The 17,514-nt window shown below is 39.6% G+C and overlaps 1 protein-coding gene across 1 annotated transcript; it reads right to left on the bottom strand.

Moving 5' to 3' along the window:
- Nucleotides 1-4: 4 nt before the first annotated feature.
- Nucleotides 5-16,043, bottom strand: LOC122547266 (cysteine/serine-rich nuclear protein 3-like; the record flags this gene model as incomplete). Its single annotated transcript, XM_043685904.1, has 5 exons — nucleotides 15,413-16,043; nucleotides 9,482-9,723; nucleotides 5,995-6,254; nucleotides 3,946-4,242; nucleotides 5-211 (listed from the first exon to the last, which is right to left on the bottom strand). Coding segments are annotated over exons 2-5 (981 nt in total), but the record flags the coding sequence as incomplete, so codon positions are not given.
- Nucleotides 16,044-17,514: the final 1,471 nt, after the last annotated feature.

The following is a 17,514-nucleotide window of genomic DNA, read 5'->3' on the forward strand; positions in this document are numbered from 1 at the left end:
CTGAATATCCATAATGATGGGGATTTTCCAAGTGTGGCATGTCTGACTCTCCATTCCTATTTTCACCATTTGATTGTCTTTTCTCCAAGTCCAGCTTCATGATGGTGTGGATGAAATGTGTCTGTACTCTGGCAGAGTTGAACTCTATCCTTCCCATTGTGTTACCACAACCATCCTTTGTACAACCACAGGGAAAAGACATCCGGTCCATCTGTACAATACAAAAGTGCATAATGTAAGCACGTAGGAACAGGGAAATAGAAGTAGGCCATTCAGCCTTTTCACTAATATTATAAATCAATAGGGTTACAATCACATGTCTGAACACCTTGTATTTATATCCTCCTCCAGACTGTATTACTGACCTTCATCACTATAGTAATTTAATTACATTTAAGTTCGTTTTGTTGCCATCGTATTTCTCCAGGTCTTCAGCAAAGAAACTGAACTGCTTTTTTTAAAAAATAGATGCCCTCTTGATGAAGCATTTCTGCTTTCATTTGCCATTAACCCCACCCCCCCAAAAAAAAATTAGTCTAAATTATGAGGTGGTGAATTCCCTTTCCCTCCATGTAAATGTCAGAGATAGGGAGAGAAACTTGCTAAATGGAAATCAGCTGCCCACAGCCAAGTAATAGATTGGACAGGGCATTTCTGCCTCTCAGCAAGACTGGTCTCAGAAAGCTATTGGCCAGAGGCACGGGAAATTAGATCAGGATTTGATTAAGTGTATTGAGTCTATAGGGATGCCAAAATGCAAGCCCCAGAGAAGAGATTGGAAGGGACAACATTGCTGGGTGGTGGTGGTGTCCTCATACAGGTCAGGATTCGAACTTCAAGTTACTCTTTTTGTTTTATGGGATGTGGACATTGCTAGTAAAGCTACCATTTGTTGTCGATCCCTAGACCATTTCAGACGGCACTTAGAAATCAACCACATTCTGTGCATGGGAGGTCATCTCTAGGACTGAAGTGAGATTAGTGAACCAGATGAATCTTTACAACAATCAATGGTAGTTATCATGGTTGACAGTTCTACTTATTAAATGTTTTGAATTCCAAACACTGACGTAGTGGGATTTGAGAACATGTTGCCAAAGGCATTGGCCTGTGTCTTTTGTTTACTGGCCAGTGACATTGCCAATACACCACCACCTCCCCTTAAAACAACTGGTGACAGACTGGCACTTACAGCTATTGTTATTTGGCTTTTGAAAATAAAATCCAGAAAGACCAAAATCTACAACTGCATAACAATTCAAACCTACTTGGTGTTACATGTTGCTGAATCAACAGTGAAGTAATATTTTACTGGATTAGGGATCTATGGAATTAGAGTTCAAATGCCAGTTTAGGTGTTTGAGCTCAGTCTTTTTTAAAATAAAAATGGTCATCAAATGCTGATTGCAGTGAAAATGACTATACAGTGGTCATATTGTTGACAAAAAAGACACTGGTTCATTAATCACCTGTAAGGAAGTAAATGTATGGTTCTTATTCGACCTATATGCAACTTTAGTCCCAGATCAGTGTGGTTGGTTGTTAACTGCCTCTTAAAGTCACCTAGAAACCCCATTCAATTATCTTAGAGCAATAAAAAAAAATACAACTGCAATGGATGGAGGAGGCAGCTCAATCTTCAGAGAACAGGCCAGAAAGAAGGCAAATCATATTATGGCCTTCATAGCAAGAGGATTCAAGTAGAGGAGCAGTGAAGTCTCGCTTCAATTATGCAGGATCTTGGCGAGACCACACCTGGAATAATGTGTGCAGATCTGAGAAAGGGTGTTCTTGCTACACAGGGAGAGCAGCAAAGGTTTACTGACTGAATCTTTGGATGGCAGGACTAATAAGAGTCACAACTGAATTTGTTGGAGTTCAAGATTGAGGAGGGGAATCTCATAAACCTACAAAACTCTAAAGGACTAGACAGGGTAGATGTAGGAAGAATGTTCCCGATGGCTGGTGAGTGTTGGACCAGTGGTCACAATCTAAGGATACAGGGCAAACCATTTAAGACTGAGATGAAGAGAAACATTTTCACCCAGAGAGTGATGAGCCTGTGGAACTTGCTATGTCAGAAAAGCAGTCAAGATCAAAACATTGGATAGTTTTGAGGAGTTGGATATAACCCTTGAGGCTAAAGGGATCAGAGGATATGGGGGAAAAGCAGGAACAGGTTAGTGATTTGGATGATCAGACGTGCTCGTAATGAATAGCCTACTCCTGCTCCTATTTTCTGTTTCTAAATTACAAATACTCAAGAAAGAACATCAATAAAAGGATAAAGCTCAAAGCAAGTGACAGCTTGGTTCAGTTAATAGCACACTTATCTTCAGTTATTATGATAAAGCTCCACACTAGAATTTAATGATTTAGACTGATATTTCACTTTAGAGTTGACAGAGAGATTGCTACATTGTTAGTGGCTCATCCTGGAGGAGAAAGTGAGGACTGCAGATGCTGGAGATCAGAGCTGAAAATGTTTTGCTGGAAAAGCGCAGCAGGTCAGGCAGCATCCAGGGAACAGGAGAATCGACGTTTCGGGCATAAGCCCTTCTTCAGGAATCCTGAAGAAGGGCTTATGCCCGAAACGTCGTTTCTCCTGTTCCCTGGATGCTGCCTGACCTGCTACGCTTTTCCAGCAACACATTTTCAGCTAATGGCTCTTCCTGCTTTGCAGAAGACTTCAAATCAAGACCTTACCTATATAGCGCATTATATGATTCTATGGTGCAACATGAAAGGAAATGGGTAACTATCTTCACAAAACAATAATCTCCAGATATCTCCAAAGGACAGATCAACAAGTCAACCATCTCATAGAAACACTGGAAGCATTTCAAGCTCTTAAGTATCTTCAATAATTCACTTAGATCATGTCCCTTATTCCTAACTAGCTCAGTGCACTTTGTCGGTCTGCAGTACACAAAAGACCTGCTGACAGAACCAGTCAATGATCAATTCATTGCGTAAAATTTCAGAGAGCCTTGATGAGACATTATACAGATTTGCGTTTTACACACTTACAACTGTTAGTTATTTCCAAACTACGATGTCCTTCCCACAAAGATATTTGCCACAAAGGGCCACTAAGTCAATAAAAGGACTCTGAACAACCCATTAATAACAAAAGGGCATTTAAAAAAATACACAACAAAATAAAGAGCTGCTAACTTGATCATTAAATACAGGGGCTGTCAGATCTTTGACACTTCTGTCTCCACACAATCAAATATTTTGCATTTGGAACACAGGGATTAGTGCACAGCTCAAGAGAAAATGTTAGGTGTTGACAAGACAGGCCATGCGTGGAGCCAAATCCAGAACTAAAGAAGTGCATTGTAGGTTATAGCACCTTAGGCTACTTGATTATTTAATCTACATTTTAATGTTTAGAAGCTGGGCTGCTCCATACCTGGGCATTCAGGTTTTTAGCCTTTAATTTAAATTTGAATAACTACTGTAAAATCAGTGCTTGTTTTTACAGGCAAATGATTCTAAGTACCACAGGATTATAATAGCAGCAGGAAGGCATGCTTGGGCCTTGTTGTGATATGGCTACAAGCTTTGGATGTGCTACCAAGTTTGTGGAGTCAGCAATCTGCCTCATGGGAAAAAGGGTGAGAAAAAACAATACAGGTGTCTTTTCTGAATGTGAAATTATTGTTGGACTAACCCAATGGAGATTACTGTGGCTGCAGAATGGCCAAGCCTGCTGCCAAGTTAAGTTAGGGTCATTGTTCATACTTGGAACTAATTTTTGTAGACAGACATAACAAAGGGGCAGGTTGAGAGGCTATATTAGCGTTGCAGGTTTTTAAAAAAATTAGATGGAAGCATGGGAATTGAATGTGAATCTAGGAAAGCAAAAAGTCATTTACCACACTAGTAAGCGCACATATAGGTCTATAAAACTAAATATTTAATCAGCTGCTTACTTACTTGGCATTTAATTCCAGCTAGGCTACAGCTACAAGTCTCTGGTTCACAGAATCCCTTACAGTCACAACCGCAGTCCTCGCGTGACATCCTGATTGCATTCAACTCCCGTTTTTCCTCTCGGTCGATTTTCTTGACTCCAGCCGCTTTCAGTAGCACGTGCCTCTTCTTAGCTGGGTATGGCTGGGGAAAGAAGCTGCTATCAAGCTCCACTTCACCAACATCAATATCATCATCCAAGATGTCATCCACAGTGAGCTGGTCAGCCTGTTCGGAGTCAGCAGTACCATTCTTCGTCAACTAATTGGAGTGAAGGGGAGGGGAGATGTCAATTTTATCCAAGTTAAGACCAGTGACAATCTTCTTTCATTAGTACTTAAACGTTATAGCACAAGCGAACAGTATATCATACTAGATGAACACCAAACCCACTCCCAACCCTTTAACCTTACATTATCCTTTGCTGTATCTAGGTAATGCAATAGTTAGTCACATTTGGTTTGCGTCAGTCCTCATTTGTGTTGCATTGGCTGATCTTAACTGGAATAGCACTAGCAGAAGGAGGAACAGGGTAAGTGATCTCACCAGTATTTAAAAAATGATTGAAATCTTATGTTATACTTGGCAATATTTGTAGGGTGGAGAGAAATGAGATGTGGAATGTGTTAGCTAAAAAGAATAATAAATGCAGATGCAATAGGAATTTTCAGAAAGGAAATGGATAAATATTGGTAGGTCGGTAGGTATTAATTAGAAATAGCAGGCAGAATGGACTGAAAAGATTCTTGTAATGTAGAAGGTGTCCAATGAATTGCTACATTTTGTGGGTAACAGTCCAAAAACACAGAAGACATGCCACTTGCAGGAGGAAATGTCAGTACCTGAGCAGATTGCACATTGTCATGTGTTACTATAAACCATGTACTCCAGTTACAATTGCTTACATTGCTTTTGAACAAAGAGTTGCTGCTCTAAGTCATGGAGGGGGGTGGGGGGGCAGGAAGAGAGGAGGACAAGGATGAGGACGAGGACGTGGTGTGTGTAGGGAGGAAGGGGAGGTGGAAGGCAAGAGAAGAGAACAGTTGCTGTGTTTGAGATGCCCCTCATGGTCAAACAGGCATACAGCATTTAGATTCAAAGCTGACATGTGAAGATTAGGTCATATATTCAGAAGGAACTGCAGTCCATCATGATTACATTGAATACAGATTTAAATGGGAGAACATTAAAGTTGGTAGTGAGGTTGGAAATGGAGAAACAGCACAAATGTACTTCCCACCTTGGATTACTTTCTAAATTTAATTTTTAACAATGTCAGGATGTGGGCAACACTGGCTGCTTTCATTTATCCTTAGCAAGCCACTTCAGGTCATCACTTAAAGGCAGCAACATTACCATAGGACTAAAGTCATATATGTTCCACGTAAAGATGATACTTTTCCTTCTCTAAAGGTCCAGTTCGTCTTTTACAACTCAGCTTTTTGGTCACAAACTGACATTGGATAATTATTTCTGGATTTTATTAAACTAAAATTCAACTGTCAAACTACTATGAGGAATATTTGAACTTGTTCACTAAGAACAGAATGTAACTAATAGAACAGGAGAAGAACAATTGAACCCAAGAACTAGTTTCATCATTAATAAAGATCTGAACTGATCTTTGACCTCAACTGTAGGGCCCTACCAATTTCAGTCGAATGTATTCAGTGACTAAGCATTCAAACTCCTCTGGGATGGAGAATTTCAAAGATTTGCAACCATCAACCAAAGAAACTTTTCCGCACCTCCATACAAAAATCACTGATCCCTCATTCTGGATTGCAGCTATTAGTTCTAGACTCTCCATCCAAGGAAGGAGCCTCTATCCTGTTGAACCTCATCAGAATCTATGGGGCAATTAGATCACCTCTCACTCTAAGTCCAGGAAACCATACACTCATTCTACTTGATGCCTCTTCAGAGGCAAACATTCTTATCCAGGAATTTGGAATCATTCTAGAATACTAATCAAGTAGCAAATTAATGGGTTATCATTCCCAGGTTTCATACCTGTAGTCTTAAAGAATCCAGCTTCTGTTCTTTCAAAAGTTCTTTGATCTTCTTCCAGCGAATGAGCTCTTGCTCTTTGGCAAACTCTGCGAGCGTGTACTGCCTGCATGAGCTGTGCTTGCTGGCCATCCCCAGTGTGCAACCTCCCTGACTTGGAACACTAGTGAACCCCTGACACCGCGCAAAATAGAACACAACAACGCGGTCAAACTGGACGTTGTTCTTTCGCATGCGTTTAGTTCTCTTCAGGATGGGGACAGCTGCAAAGCCAAAAAGGAAAGAGAAAATAATATTAATAAGTATTTAGCTACTGATAGATCTCATTATAAATGATGCTACTTTTCAAACCTAGTGGCAGTCACTTGTGCAACTCAAGGGCACATGGCAGTCAGTCTATCCATAACAAAAAGCGATAAAATAAATGACAAGGTCTTACATTTTGCTTGTTTAAGAGAGAATTGTTGGGTAAATATCTGTAGTCAATCTTCTGCTCTTTTAAGTTGTGTTGAATGATTTTTTTAAATCAACTCAAATGGACAGATGTGGCCTAGGTTAATTCCTCATGACTGGACAGTAACACCAACAATGCAGCACTCTGGAGTACTACAATAAAATGTCAGCTTGAATTATGTATTTAATGCTCCGCAGTGGGCTCTGCGAACACATGAAATTCAGACAGAGAAGATCCCTGCAAAGACAGCATAATAATTTCCACTAGCCAAGGAAGTGCAAATCTCTTCAGTAGCCTAAATGCCAAGGCCATTGGGTTTGAACTTGAGAGAGATCGGGGAGTGTGACCCTCTGATTGTATCTCAACAGTTTGAGGTTTGTTGTGATCCTGTGCGTGGGGTTGTATGAAAACAAACTGTCCATTGCATGACACCGTGAAAGAGAGAGTAATGATGGCAAATTCAGCTGGATTTAAAAATAACCAAAATGCGTATTTTAAACCAAGAACATGTACAAAAAAATAGAAAAAAAACTTGCGGTTTCATTCTTTTCCTTCTCAAAAAACAAATGGGTAAAGAAAGGAAGCAGCTCTTCTCAGCATGGAGCCTTAGCACAGGACTCAATACTGAGAAAATGCCAAACTGTCATTAGGTTTCCAGGCAGTTTACTAGCTTCAGGGACCTCAGTTACCATGCTCTCCACTGAAGACTAATTTCAGACCTATTTTAAGCAGATTATTAGGATGAAGCCCTATAATTACAAATGCTTTTTAGTTCAAGTTTTCTTTTGTGAAGTAAAACAACATAGTACCTGGGTGATTTAAGAACTATTGATTCTATGCCTTCAATCCGAAACAGTTTGTACAAGAGTACAGCACCAGAAGAGGTAGATAACCTTTGTGGGCGGCACGGTGGCACAGTGGTTAGCACTGCTGCCTCACAGCACCAGAGACCCGGGTTCAATTCCCACCTCAGGCGACTGACTGTGTGGAGTTTGCACATTCTCCCCGTGTCTGCATGGGTTTCCTCCGGGTGCTCCGGTTTCCTCCAAACTTGTGCAGGTCAGGTGAATTGGCCATGCTAAATTGTCCGTAGTGTTAGGTGAAAGGGTGTGGGTGGGTTGCGCTTCGGCGGGTCGGTGTGGACTTGTTGGGCCGAAGGGCCTGTTTCCACACTGTAGGTAATCTAAAAAAAACCTCCCACTACCGGAAGTACATGTAATACAGCTGTCTCTTCACTAAATGGCTTTACTACTACATACAAGTCTAAATACATCAACTCTTAAAAGCAACGAACAATTCTATTCTAAAGCACTGTCACTGTTAATCCCACTGAAATTGACTCACTAGGGGCAAATTCTCCTAGTCTGTTAAGTTCTGTCCTGGCTGGGGGGGCCTTTTGCCCGGGACGTCGATTTTCCTGCTCCTCGGGTGCTGTGCTTTTTCAGCACCACTCTAGTCTGGACTATGGTTTCGAGCATCTGCAGTCCTCACTTTCGCCCTCTGTTAACTCATTGTCAATCTACATCATGTGCCTATCCACTCATGAGGTGCTAGTCAGTTTCTCACCTTAGTTGGGTTGGCAGGTCTCCTCGTGTCTGCCCAATTCACAGAACAGGTGACAATTTAACAGATAACATGGGAAGAATTTCAAATTTGCAAAATGCAAATGCTTTGTGCATCCTCTTCAGAGAGCAGTGCACAATATATTCAATACTTTGCAAAATGTTCTTTGTTCTGAGACCTGGCATTAAGATATGATCCTGATTCCTGATGAATGGCTTTTGCCCGAAACATCGATTTTACTGCTCCTCGGATGCTGCCTGAACTGCTGTGCTCTTCCAGCACCACTAATCCAGAATCTGGTTTCCAGCATCTGCAGTCATTGTTTTTACCCCCTTTAAAATATGATTGTTCTTGCAGCCTTAACATAAAGCCCCTCTTTACAGAACAAGGCAACAGCTCTGTCCACACCAAGAACTAAATCAAATGTAATCCAATCCAGATGTGATAATGACTTGACCAAAGAGACAGCCTTCAAAAGGGTCTTAAAAAGGAAAGGTTGAAAAGGAGAAACAAAGACAGAGAGGTTGAGAGAATTCCAAGATGTTGCCTCAGTTGTCTGTTTTGACCTAGAACTTTCCCACAATTTTAAGAAAGGGAACAAGTTTCCAATTTCAGTGCAAACTTTTATAAAAGCCCCCAGTTCTCAGTTTTTGCTTAAAGATTCTGGGCCTGCATATGGAGTGTGAGCTCTTTCCCCTCTAACTGTTCAGAGATTGAGAATTAATAACGAAATTGTATTTGCTGGTTGACTCATTGGGAAATGAAACTTTGCTGCAAAATAGATTTGTATGGGAGACCAAAACTAGGAGTTATGAATACGAGTCACCTGTAACTTGAATGTAGAATTTAAGAGAACTTTGTTCACACAGGAACTGGATAAAATATGAAGCTCATCACCACAAGACATAGCTGAGGTGACTCTCAAATTCATTAAAGAGAATGCGACATAGGCATGATATAATAAAGGAAAGAAGGGTATGTTATTGTAGCTAGGAGAAAGAGGGAAAACACTTGTGAAAATAATAAACACAAACATTTGGGATGAACAGCCAGATTGTAGTTTATACGATTTAGATATTTAGAATAAGCTATATCATCTGCTAACATGCTTTCATTTTTAATCTATAATGCTGCATACATCAATGCCAAAGGGAATGGGAGGAAAGTTGAACAATATTAACTAGCAACATTTGTGTATTTCGCAGCTCAACTGAAGGTGGAAATGAATTTTAGAAGTTTTAAGACAGCAGTGATAGCAACTACCAGCAATTGCACTATGACCATTTCCAGGAACCCAGTGAAGTAGGGATCCAGATCTTGCAAATCTGACTTCTCACATGATTAAGTACCTCCACTGTACTCCCTGTGGAGTCATTAAATTCTGCCCAAAAAATGTTACTCAGAGGTCGTACAGACACTATCATAATCGAGCTCCCTAATTGTGAAGAGAAGGTGAATAAGTTAGTTACTTACGGGTAAATGGTGTTGAGGGAAAAGCCGTATTACTTCTGGTTGGACATGTTTCATCACAGGAGCTGTCATCATCTGAGTCCCAGCTGGAGGATAACGAGCAAGATGATGTAGCGGGTGAGGACGAAGAAGAGGAGGAAGAGGAGGAAGATGGCGAAGATGAAGAGTAACAGGGATCATCCTCCACTTCTTCAAACTTCCTTTTCAGAATTCCACTCATGGCAAAATGTAGTTTGGTCACAGTTCTGCTTTAAAAAAAAAACACAAGAAAAATTAAATGTTTCTACCTCATGTGCCCATTACAGCTCTTCATTTTGAATGATTCAGCCACATTTTGATTTAAAAATTTAAGAATGACCCTCACCAAGCTACAATTATCTGGTATTCCAGTCACTGAAGTGTTTCTGAATTAAATCAATCAGGAAGAGCAGATCTTTAACAAATGCCTTTTTATGCAGAGATGTATATGCAGAATCTTAAAAACAATGACAAAGTGGTCAGATGAAACCACATTGATACATGGGGGTGAAAAATATATTGAGAAAAAAGGAGGGAGAGAAGACAAAATTAGGTCTAATCGTCTGAGATAAGACCTCAGTATGTCTTCTCTGTTCAGTGAGTTTCTTCACTTGTGGGAATAGTAGCACAAATGGGACATTACTACATTCTCACTTGAAATTTTCTGGTCAGATGGCAAAATTAGTCAAACATTCCCCAATCTCAAATGGAATTAAAAAAAATGATCATTTATAAAAGTTCACTAATGTTTTCTGATGGATCAGAATAAAAATTTAACATTTGGAGAATATTGAGGTTTTGCACCACACAATGCTAGAAGGTCCTGATTCAATTAATGTCCGAATAGCAGACCTCAGGTCAGTGCAGTGATGAAGTAAAAATAATGCATGGGTTTGTTTTAGTGAGAAGATTGGATTTAGCTGCTCCACTCAAAAATAAAAATCACAGTCAAGATCAACCTTTGGATTAGAACTGTAATTTTCACTTCTGTTATCAGAATTTATCATTTTCACAGTGTCTTTCGTGACCCCAGGATATCCCAAATTGCTTTAATATCAAGAAAGCACTTTTGAATTTAACTCATTGTTGTAAATCAGGTGAATGCAGTCACCAATTTGGGAACACAAAGCCTATCAGAGAGCAATGAGATTAATGTAGATAGTCTGGTAGTTTGTGATCCTATTGAAGGATTATTTGGACAAGACAATTCTTTGAATACTGCATTGATATTTTGAGTCTATCCACGTAGTAGACAGGAGCCTCATTTTAAAGACATCCAAAAGATAGCATACCTAACGGTGGAGAACTCTCTTAATATTGAAGTAAAGAGTGTCAGTCTGGCTTAAAAATACTGATAGCTGCAGTTTAGTGTTAAAATGTTAAAATCGTACATGTCACAAACTGGATCCAAGTTCACGTCTCTCAGCCAAATGAAATTGCATTTCACTCTTTATCAGTATGTACATTTGTTACAATTGAGTCTCTAATGACTGGGAGTGCAAATAAGCCAATTAAAAGAAAATCCAACAGGGTGATGGCTTGGGAATTAAAACAAAGTGGTCACCCCACTGTACCACAATTTATACTTCCCTATTATCTGCGTGGTGGGGAAAAGTCTGACGCAATGCAGGACTAATTCAATTGGCTCAGAAGATTCTAGGGTAAAATGCTTTCTGTATTCGGTCATGTGATCCCACCGTGGGAAGGTAGCAACAATTCAGTAATGAACAATTGGTCTTGTCAGATCTAGCCTGGAGTGAATAGAAAAATCTACTAGGGTTCGTACTCCAGTCAATTCATGGGTGCTCGGTGAGGTCAGTCCATGGTGTCTCTGTCCCCTGCATTTGAACAGCCAACAGTCAACCAATCTGTGTAGATTTATAAATAGTGAATGATGCTGGGGTGAGAGTCAGTACATTCTAAATGGGAACTAGAACAGTGAAGAAACTATTATATACAGTACTGAAAGGATTAGTGACCCTGATGAAATTAGATAAAACACAAGATTTAGATGTTTCACTTGTTGTTTCAGAATTACGGAAGGTCGACCTGAACCAGTTTTTTTTTTATGTGACCTGGGAACATAGATAATTGAGCAAGACTGCTTTTAATTTCCATCCCTAGATACCACAAAGTATTTACAGTTAATCACATAACATGGATTAGTGATACGCAAGTCCAACTGGGTACAGTTCTGACATTGTTATATCTGAAAGAGATACTTGTCAACCTGTTTGATTAGAAGGGATTTGGTCATCTTTACTTCCTTTGGTAGCCTGCAAGCGAATGGATTTATTGAATTCAGTTCTGATCAGCAAGAAAGTTGAATTGCTGGGATCTAGTGAAATTGCTCAAAGTCTTCAGAGCAAACAGCTCAATATAATGGTGTGTTTTTGAACCAGGAGGTTATGAGCCCAGATCTCACTCTGGGGAATTGTGCAAATAATCTAGGCCAACATTTCAGTGTAGTAATGAGGAGCGCGTTGCGTTGTTCAAGACGCTTTTATTTTTGGATGAAATGCCTGTCCTCTATAAGCTATACAGTAAAAGATGAGCATGGGTTTTGTGGCCAATATTTATATCTCAGTTAGCATGTGTCATATGGCTGCAAAACTTTTAAAATATTTGTTCTTGAGATATGGCATTGCTAGCAATACTGGCATTTATTAACCATCTCTAATTGTTGGAGAAAGTGGTGTTGAGCTCCTTCTTGAACTGCTATGCAGATGAAGATGACACTGGCAGTACTGTAAGGCTGGGAGTGCCAGGCTTTGACTCTTCAGTGATGAAGGTTAAGAGTGCAGAGATTTTTTAATCACAGGACTAAACTACAGGCTTTGCAGGACTCTGGATATGCACTGAGTAATTTGAGACAACACAACAAATACTCGTAAACACAGCTTACTCACTGGTGTCAGTGGAGACCCAAAAAACTTCCCACACATGACTCATTACAGTACACTCAATGTAACCAGATGACTTGCACTCCCCTTTACTAGAATGATTTTGCAACCTTTGAAGCCTACTCGTGGGTGGATGTGACTCTCTATGGAAGACTCATCTGATCTATTACTTCCAAGATTTCACAATGATTCATACCATGTGTATGTGAGCAAACTTCTCCTTAAATAAAATTGAATATAAACCTGCTGTGTGATAAGAAAGAAAAAAAGACCACAAATGCAAGGGCTGTGGGGGTGTTTAAAGAGGAGTTTGATAAAACGTCGTGACATTTAGCAGGACACACATGATGTTCTCTTGAAAGCCAATTTTGGATTTTTAATGCACTGCATAAAGTGGCTCAATGAGTGATAATATCAAGAGACAATGATCCACCAATGTATCATTTGGATTACACGCACTAAGCTCAAATTAATCTCTACCAATGAGTAACAAAATATGTACCGCCCTAAACAAAACAGTACAGATGGGTCTCAGCTAAGTAAATTTTCCACTTTTTCAGGGCAACCAGTAATACAAAGAGGATTTCTTAGGGCTGCATTAAATTTCAAAGGTTTATGTATCCTGAGGTTATCCCAGGTAAAGACCGAGGAATAATAAATCCTTGTGGAATACTACTCTGGAGTTACATGGGCATATAGGAGCATTTCCAAAGCTGTTATTTCAGTGTTGTTCTACTCAAGAGTGTGCAAATTACTTTGGAGACTGGGATTATCCCATTGCATACTTATTGCACCATTTCAAAATAAGACTGCATGAAGGCTAATTGGCAATCCTATTATGTTATGCTTTAATACTCATTACCTTAGAAGCTTACAATTAATGACATATCAGCAATTATTGATCATTTATCCCAGAGAGAAGTATTCATGTGTTCACTCCAATGTTGGGAAGGGCAAGACCTATTTTATAAAGTTTAATTGGACGTGTGAAATATTGTTCTCAATCATTGAATTTACTGGAATATAGTAAAAGGACTAGCCTTGGCTTGGTTATTATATTATTTTGGAAGAGGACAGTTGCAGGTTAAAGTTCCACTTCAGAGATTTGATCAGCATCCAGGAAAAACACTACACTGGAGCACTGAGGGTCTGCTGCACTGTGCCTTTGAGACAAAACATTAAAACAGAGGCCCCCATCTGTCAACTTAGACATGAAAGAACCCATAGCATTATTCCAAGAGGAGCAAAGGTGCTGGGCAAAATATATTCCTAACCAACATTGCTAAATAATACCAAACCATTATTACATTGCTGTTTTGGGATTTTGCTGCGCATGTACTAACCTACACAACCATAGTGGCTACACTTCAAAACTGTAAAGTTTATTCATTGTAAAGTGCTATGGGATATCCTGAAGTTGAGAAAGGCACTATATAAATGACAGTTTTTTTTGTTATTTGTCTTTGGTGGCTGGAATGATTGAACACAATTTGGTGTCATCGTTCTCGGTATTTACAGACTTCCTGCTGACCAATCCTAGACAAATATCCAGGAGAGTTCCAGTAAATGCTGCGTTGCAGTCTACTAACAGACATTGCTGTTGCATGGCAACACAAGGGCTTGCGCAACAGGGAAAATACAACACCGTCACCAGTCTGTCATCACAGATTTGAGCATGCGATTAGAATTCTCTGAACAGGGCAACTTTAGTGGTTTTCCATAGTGCTTTGGATTTAACTGTACTCAAACTGGCCAGATTCCAGAATTGTAAAGCCAGAACTTGACTGAACAGTGAGATCTCCTTCACTGTAACTGTCTCAGTGCAACCTACCACATTACTACCTAAAGCAAAGATCAGACTAAATGAATTAAACCCTCCGTATTTGGTAGACTAATCAAAATTTTAAAAGAAAATATTGAAGGATTGATGCCATAACAGATTAGCATCTTCTCCCAGTTCAAAGTTCAGATTTTGTTTTCTTACCCCTGCCAAGGACCCAACTGCTACTAAACAAATGTGAGAGAGACCAGAGTTTCAAATGTTTCAATTTTACCACCTTTCCCATCCAAAGTAACCAAAAATCAATCTTCAGGTGCTAAACACACCACAGATACAAATCTGAGTGGGCTTGCTTCTTGCAGTTCTTTTAATTATTCTCATATCACTTTCAACTGCCACCACAAGTGACACACAATTTATTATGGAGCTCAAAATAAACTCAAGTCGACAGACATAACTCAAGCTTCAGTTACTGAAGGATGATTTCCCCTCAAACTTCACCCACATCTACTGTTCAAGTGAAGTCTAAAAAAAAGGTACTGTCGAATCCCAGACACCGCATTAACTGGTAGAGTTTAAGGTTCAGTAAACTTAATAGATAAGTCAGAAAGAATTAGTTTACAAACCAATCAGTAAACATCTATTAAATTTGCTCTGCATTCACTTGCATTGTTATATTGTTCAGTCACACAGTGTCCTGAGAAAAAGGCCAGATGGTATGTAACAAACGTGAAAGGAAAAAGGCACAGAAACAAACATTTTAAAGAGGGGATTTATGGATGGCAAAAACTCCTTTATTTATAATTATTTCAAAATTACAATATACAGCTAGAACTGTAAAATTAAGAGCATATTAATTTCTTACACCAATGCAAAAGCATTTGAATATAGAGTAGTGAACCTCAAGGATTAAAGACATCTAGCAACAATCTACAATCAAACCAGCACTACTGATCTATTTTTTTAAAAAATAAAACAGGTCAAGAACTGGTAGGTGCCAAGACTTTGAGCTGACTTTAAACTATTACTTTGTGTTTATATTAATGCAAATGATCAGGAAACATTAGATGAACTGGGTTGATATGGAGAACAAAAACAAAAGCTAGCAATAGTCTCAAGATGCCCCAACAGGCTTTACAGAAAATGAAACCTTATTTAAAGGATAGACAGATTTTAGTACTAGAAACAGAACAGCTAATAGCAGAGGCAGCAATATTAAAGATCTGCTCTCACCTCAGTCTTGTTCACCTTCAAATGTTGTTGCCTTTGGACTCTTCTACTGTAAGTGGTGAGTATTTAAATGCTTTCCTGACATCAGGTAGGGGCCTTCTGGCACAGTGGTAATGTCCATACCTGTGACTCAGAAGGTCCGGGTTCAAATCCCAACCGCTCCAGAGGAATAACAACATATCTGACCAGATTGATCGGAAAAATAAGAAATTCCTGACATCACGTAGACAGAGATGAAGCTTCAAAGTGCCATTGGTCGATACACTCATTGTTTAAAAAAAAAGTCAAAATCAGTATCTTCCCTCTTTTTACAACCATGGTGCTAATATGACTGGTCCAGTTAGGTTTCTGGTCAATAATGCCCCTCAGGATGTTGGTAGAGGAGCTGTTGGTCGACAATAGGTCACATGATATTGTTCGAACTTTACTTTCTAGACATGGTCACTACATGGCTAAAATGGCACAAAGGCTACCAGTGTTAGCTCAGGTCCAGATGGTGCCAATATGAGGCTGTAAAGTGGCACTGTCAGAGAAGTTGCAAACAGTAGCTAAACATCAAGATCAACAGCAAGAAGTCTCACTCTTAATTGCAACCTAACTTTACACGAAAGTCACTGAGCAGCTGAAAATAGTTGGGCTAATTTTACAGTTCTAAATATCTTATGCAGTGACGTAAAGGAATGGTGGTGACTGACTTTTGGCCACAGCTTATGTCCCATATAATCAGTAGGTGCTTCTGTATGACTCCAGCCGTGAGTGTTTCTGTTTGATTCTGACTGACTTCAAGTTTTGCTTGGGCTCCTGTGATGCCACACTTTATTTTGAGGGCAACTCAGCCACTCCTACATTATCCATTTGTGATGAGGGCTAAACTGAAGGTTATGAAATGAGTGCCTTAGGTGGAACCCAGATGGAGTCTCTAATGAGGCTCTTGGTGAATAGATGTTATGTGATGACAATTATTTCCCCTATTTCAGATTTCAAATCAGACAATGCTGGATATAGATATGTGTGTGTGTGTGTGTGTGTGTGTGTGTGTGTGGGGTTACATTTTCTGCACTTTTTCAATTGCATTTGTAGATATTTTGTTGTGGGCTCTCAGTATGCCATGCTAATTGCAGACTAGCATCCCCGGTATCATTAAGTACTTTAGCTCATTTTTTTCATTTCATAAACAGCTTACATCAAACAGCAAGGAGATAGGATAGCATCCACAAAAAATAATGTAGAAATACCAACATCGCTCTTCCCTGCAGAACAAATGCTAACAAACTTATGTTTTATCTGACACTAAGTTACAGCTGGGACAGGGCAATTCCCTCTGGTAATGTTGGCAGTCAGTTCTTTCCTTCCTGGCTTTAATCCAAAACAGATGGAGCCTCTTGGTTCGAACCTATAGCTTGTGGAAAATAGGTAACTCACTGTGGAAAAAAGGTAACTTACTGCCAGAATGGTGAAAAAAAAAATCTTACTCAGACACTTATACCAGATAAAATGTCTTTTTTTCTGCAAACTAAAGCGTTTCCAGTTTTGAAAATCTATTCAGCTCAGGTTCTGCAGAATTGTCGTCACAGGCAGAATAAATATTCCATTGACACTGCCCTCTGGTGGCACAGCAAGAGAAATTATTACATTTGCAACCTAGTTTTCACATTCACACACAGGATGAAAAAAAATAGCTTTGTACCCTGTCTCCACTGCCAAAGAACATTCTGTTCCTTGGCTCCAGCTCTCCCTCATTCATTCCATTTAAACTGTCTGTTTTAGTAAAAATAAACAGTGGAACAGATAGAACCCACAGGAATTTTCTACTGGCTCTATGACTCCCACTCAGCCTGGAACAGTGCGTTATAAGTATTTCACCCAGATGCATTTGATAGCTCCTTTATGTGAAGGGGTGGGAGCATGCAAGGAAAGATTGAAGAGTGAAGGTAGCGCCGCTTAAAGGGCATGGTCAGCTGGGATCAATTTCTTGATCGTTTTAACAAAGATAAAGTATATAGAACCACATCACACCCTCAAGACATCCCACAGCGCTTCACAGCCAATTAATTTTCTGAAGCACAGCCACTTATGTAAACAAATATGGTGGCTACACTGTGCAC

This window comes from Chiloscyllium plagiosum, unplaced genomic scaffold (genome assembly GCF_004010195.1).
Source record: "Chiloscyllium plagiosum isolate BGI_BamShark_2017 unplaced genomic scaffold, ASM401019v2 scaf_6183, whole genome shotgun sequence".
Lineage (NCBI taxonomy): Eukaryota > Metazoa > Chordata > Chondrichthyes > Orectolobiformes > Hemiscylliidae > Chiloscyllium > Chiloscyllium plagiosum.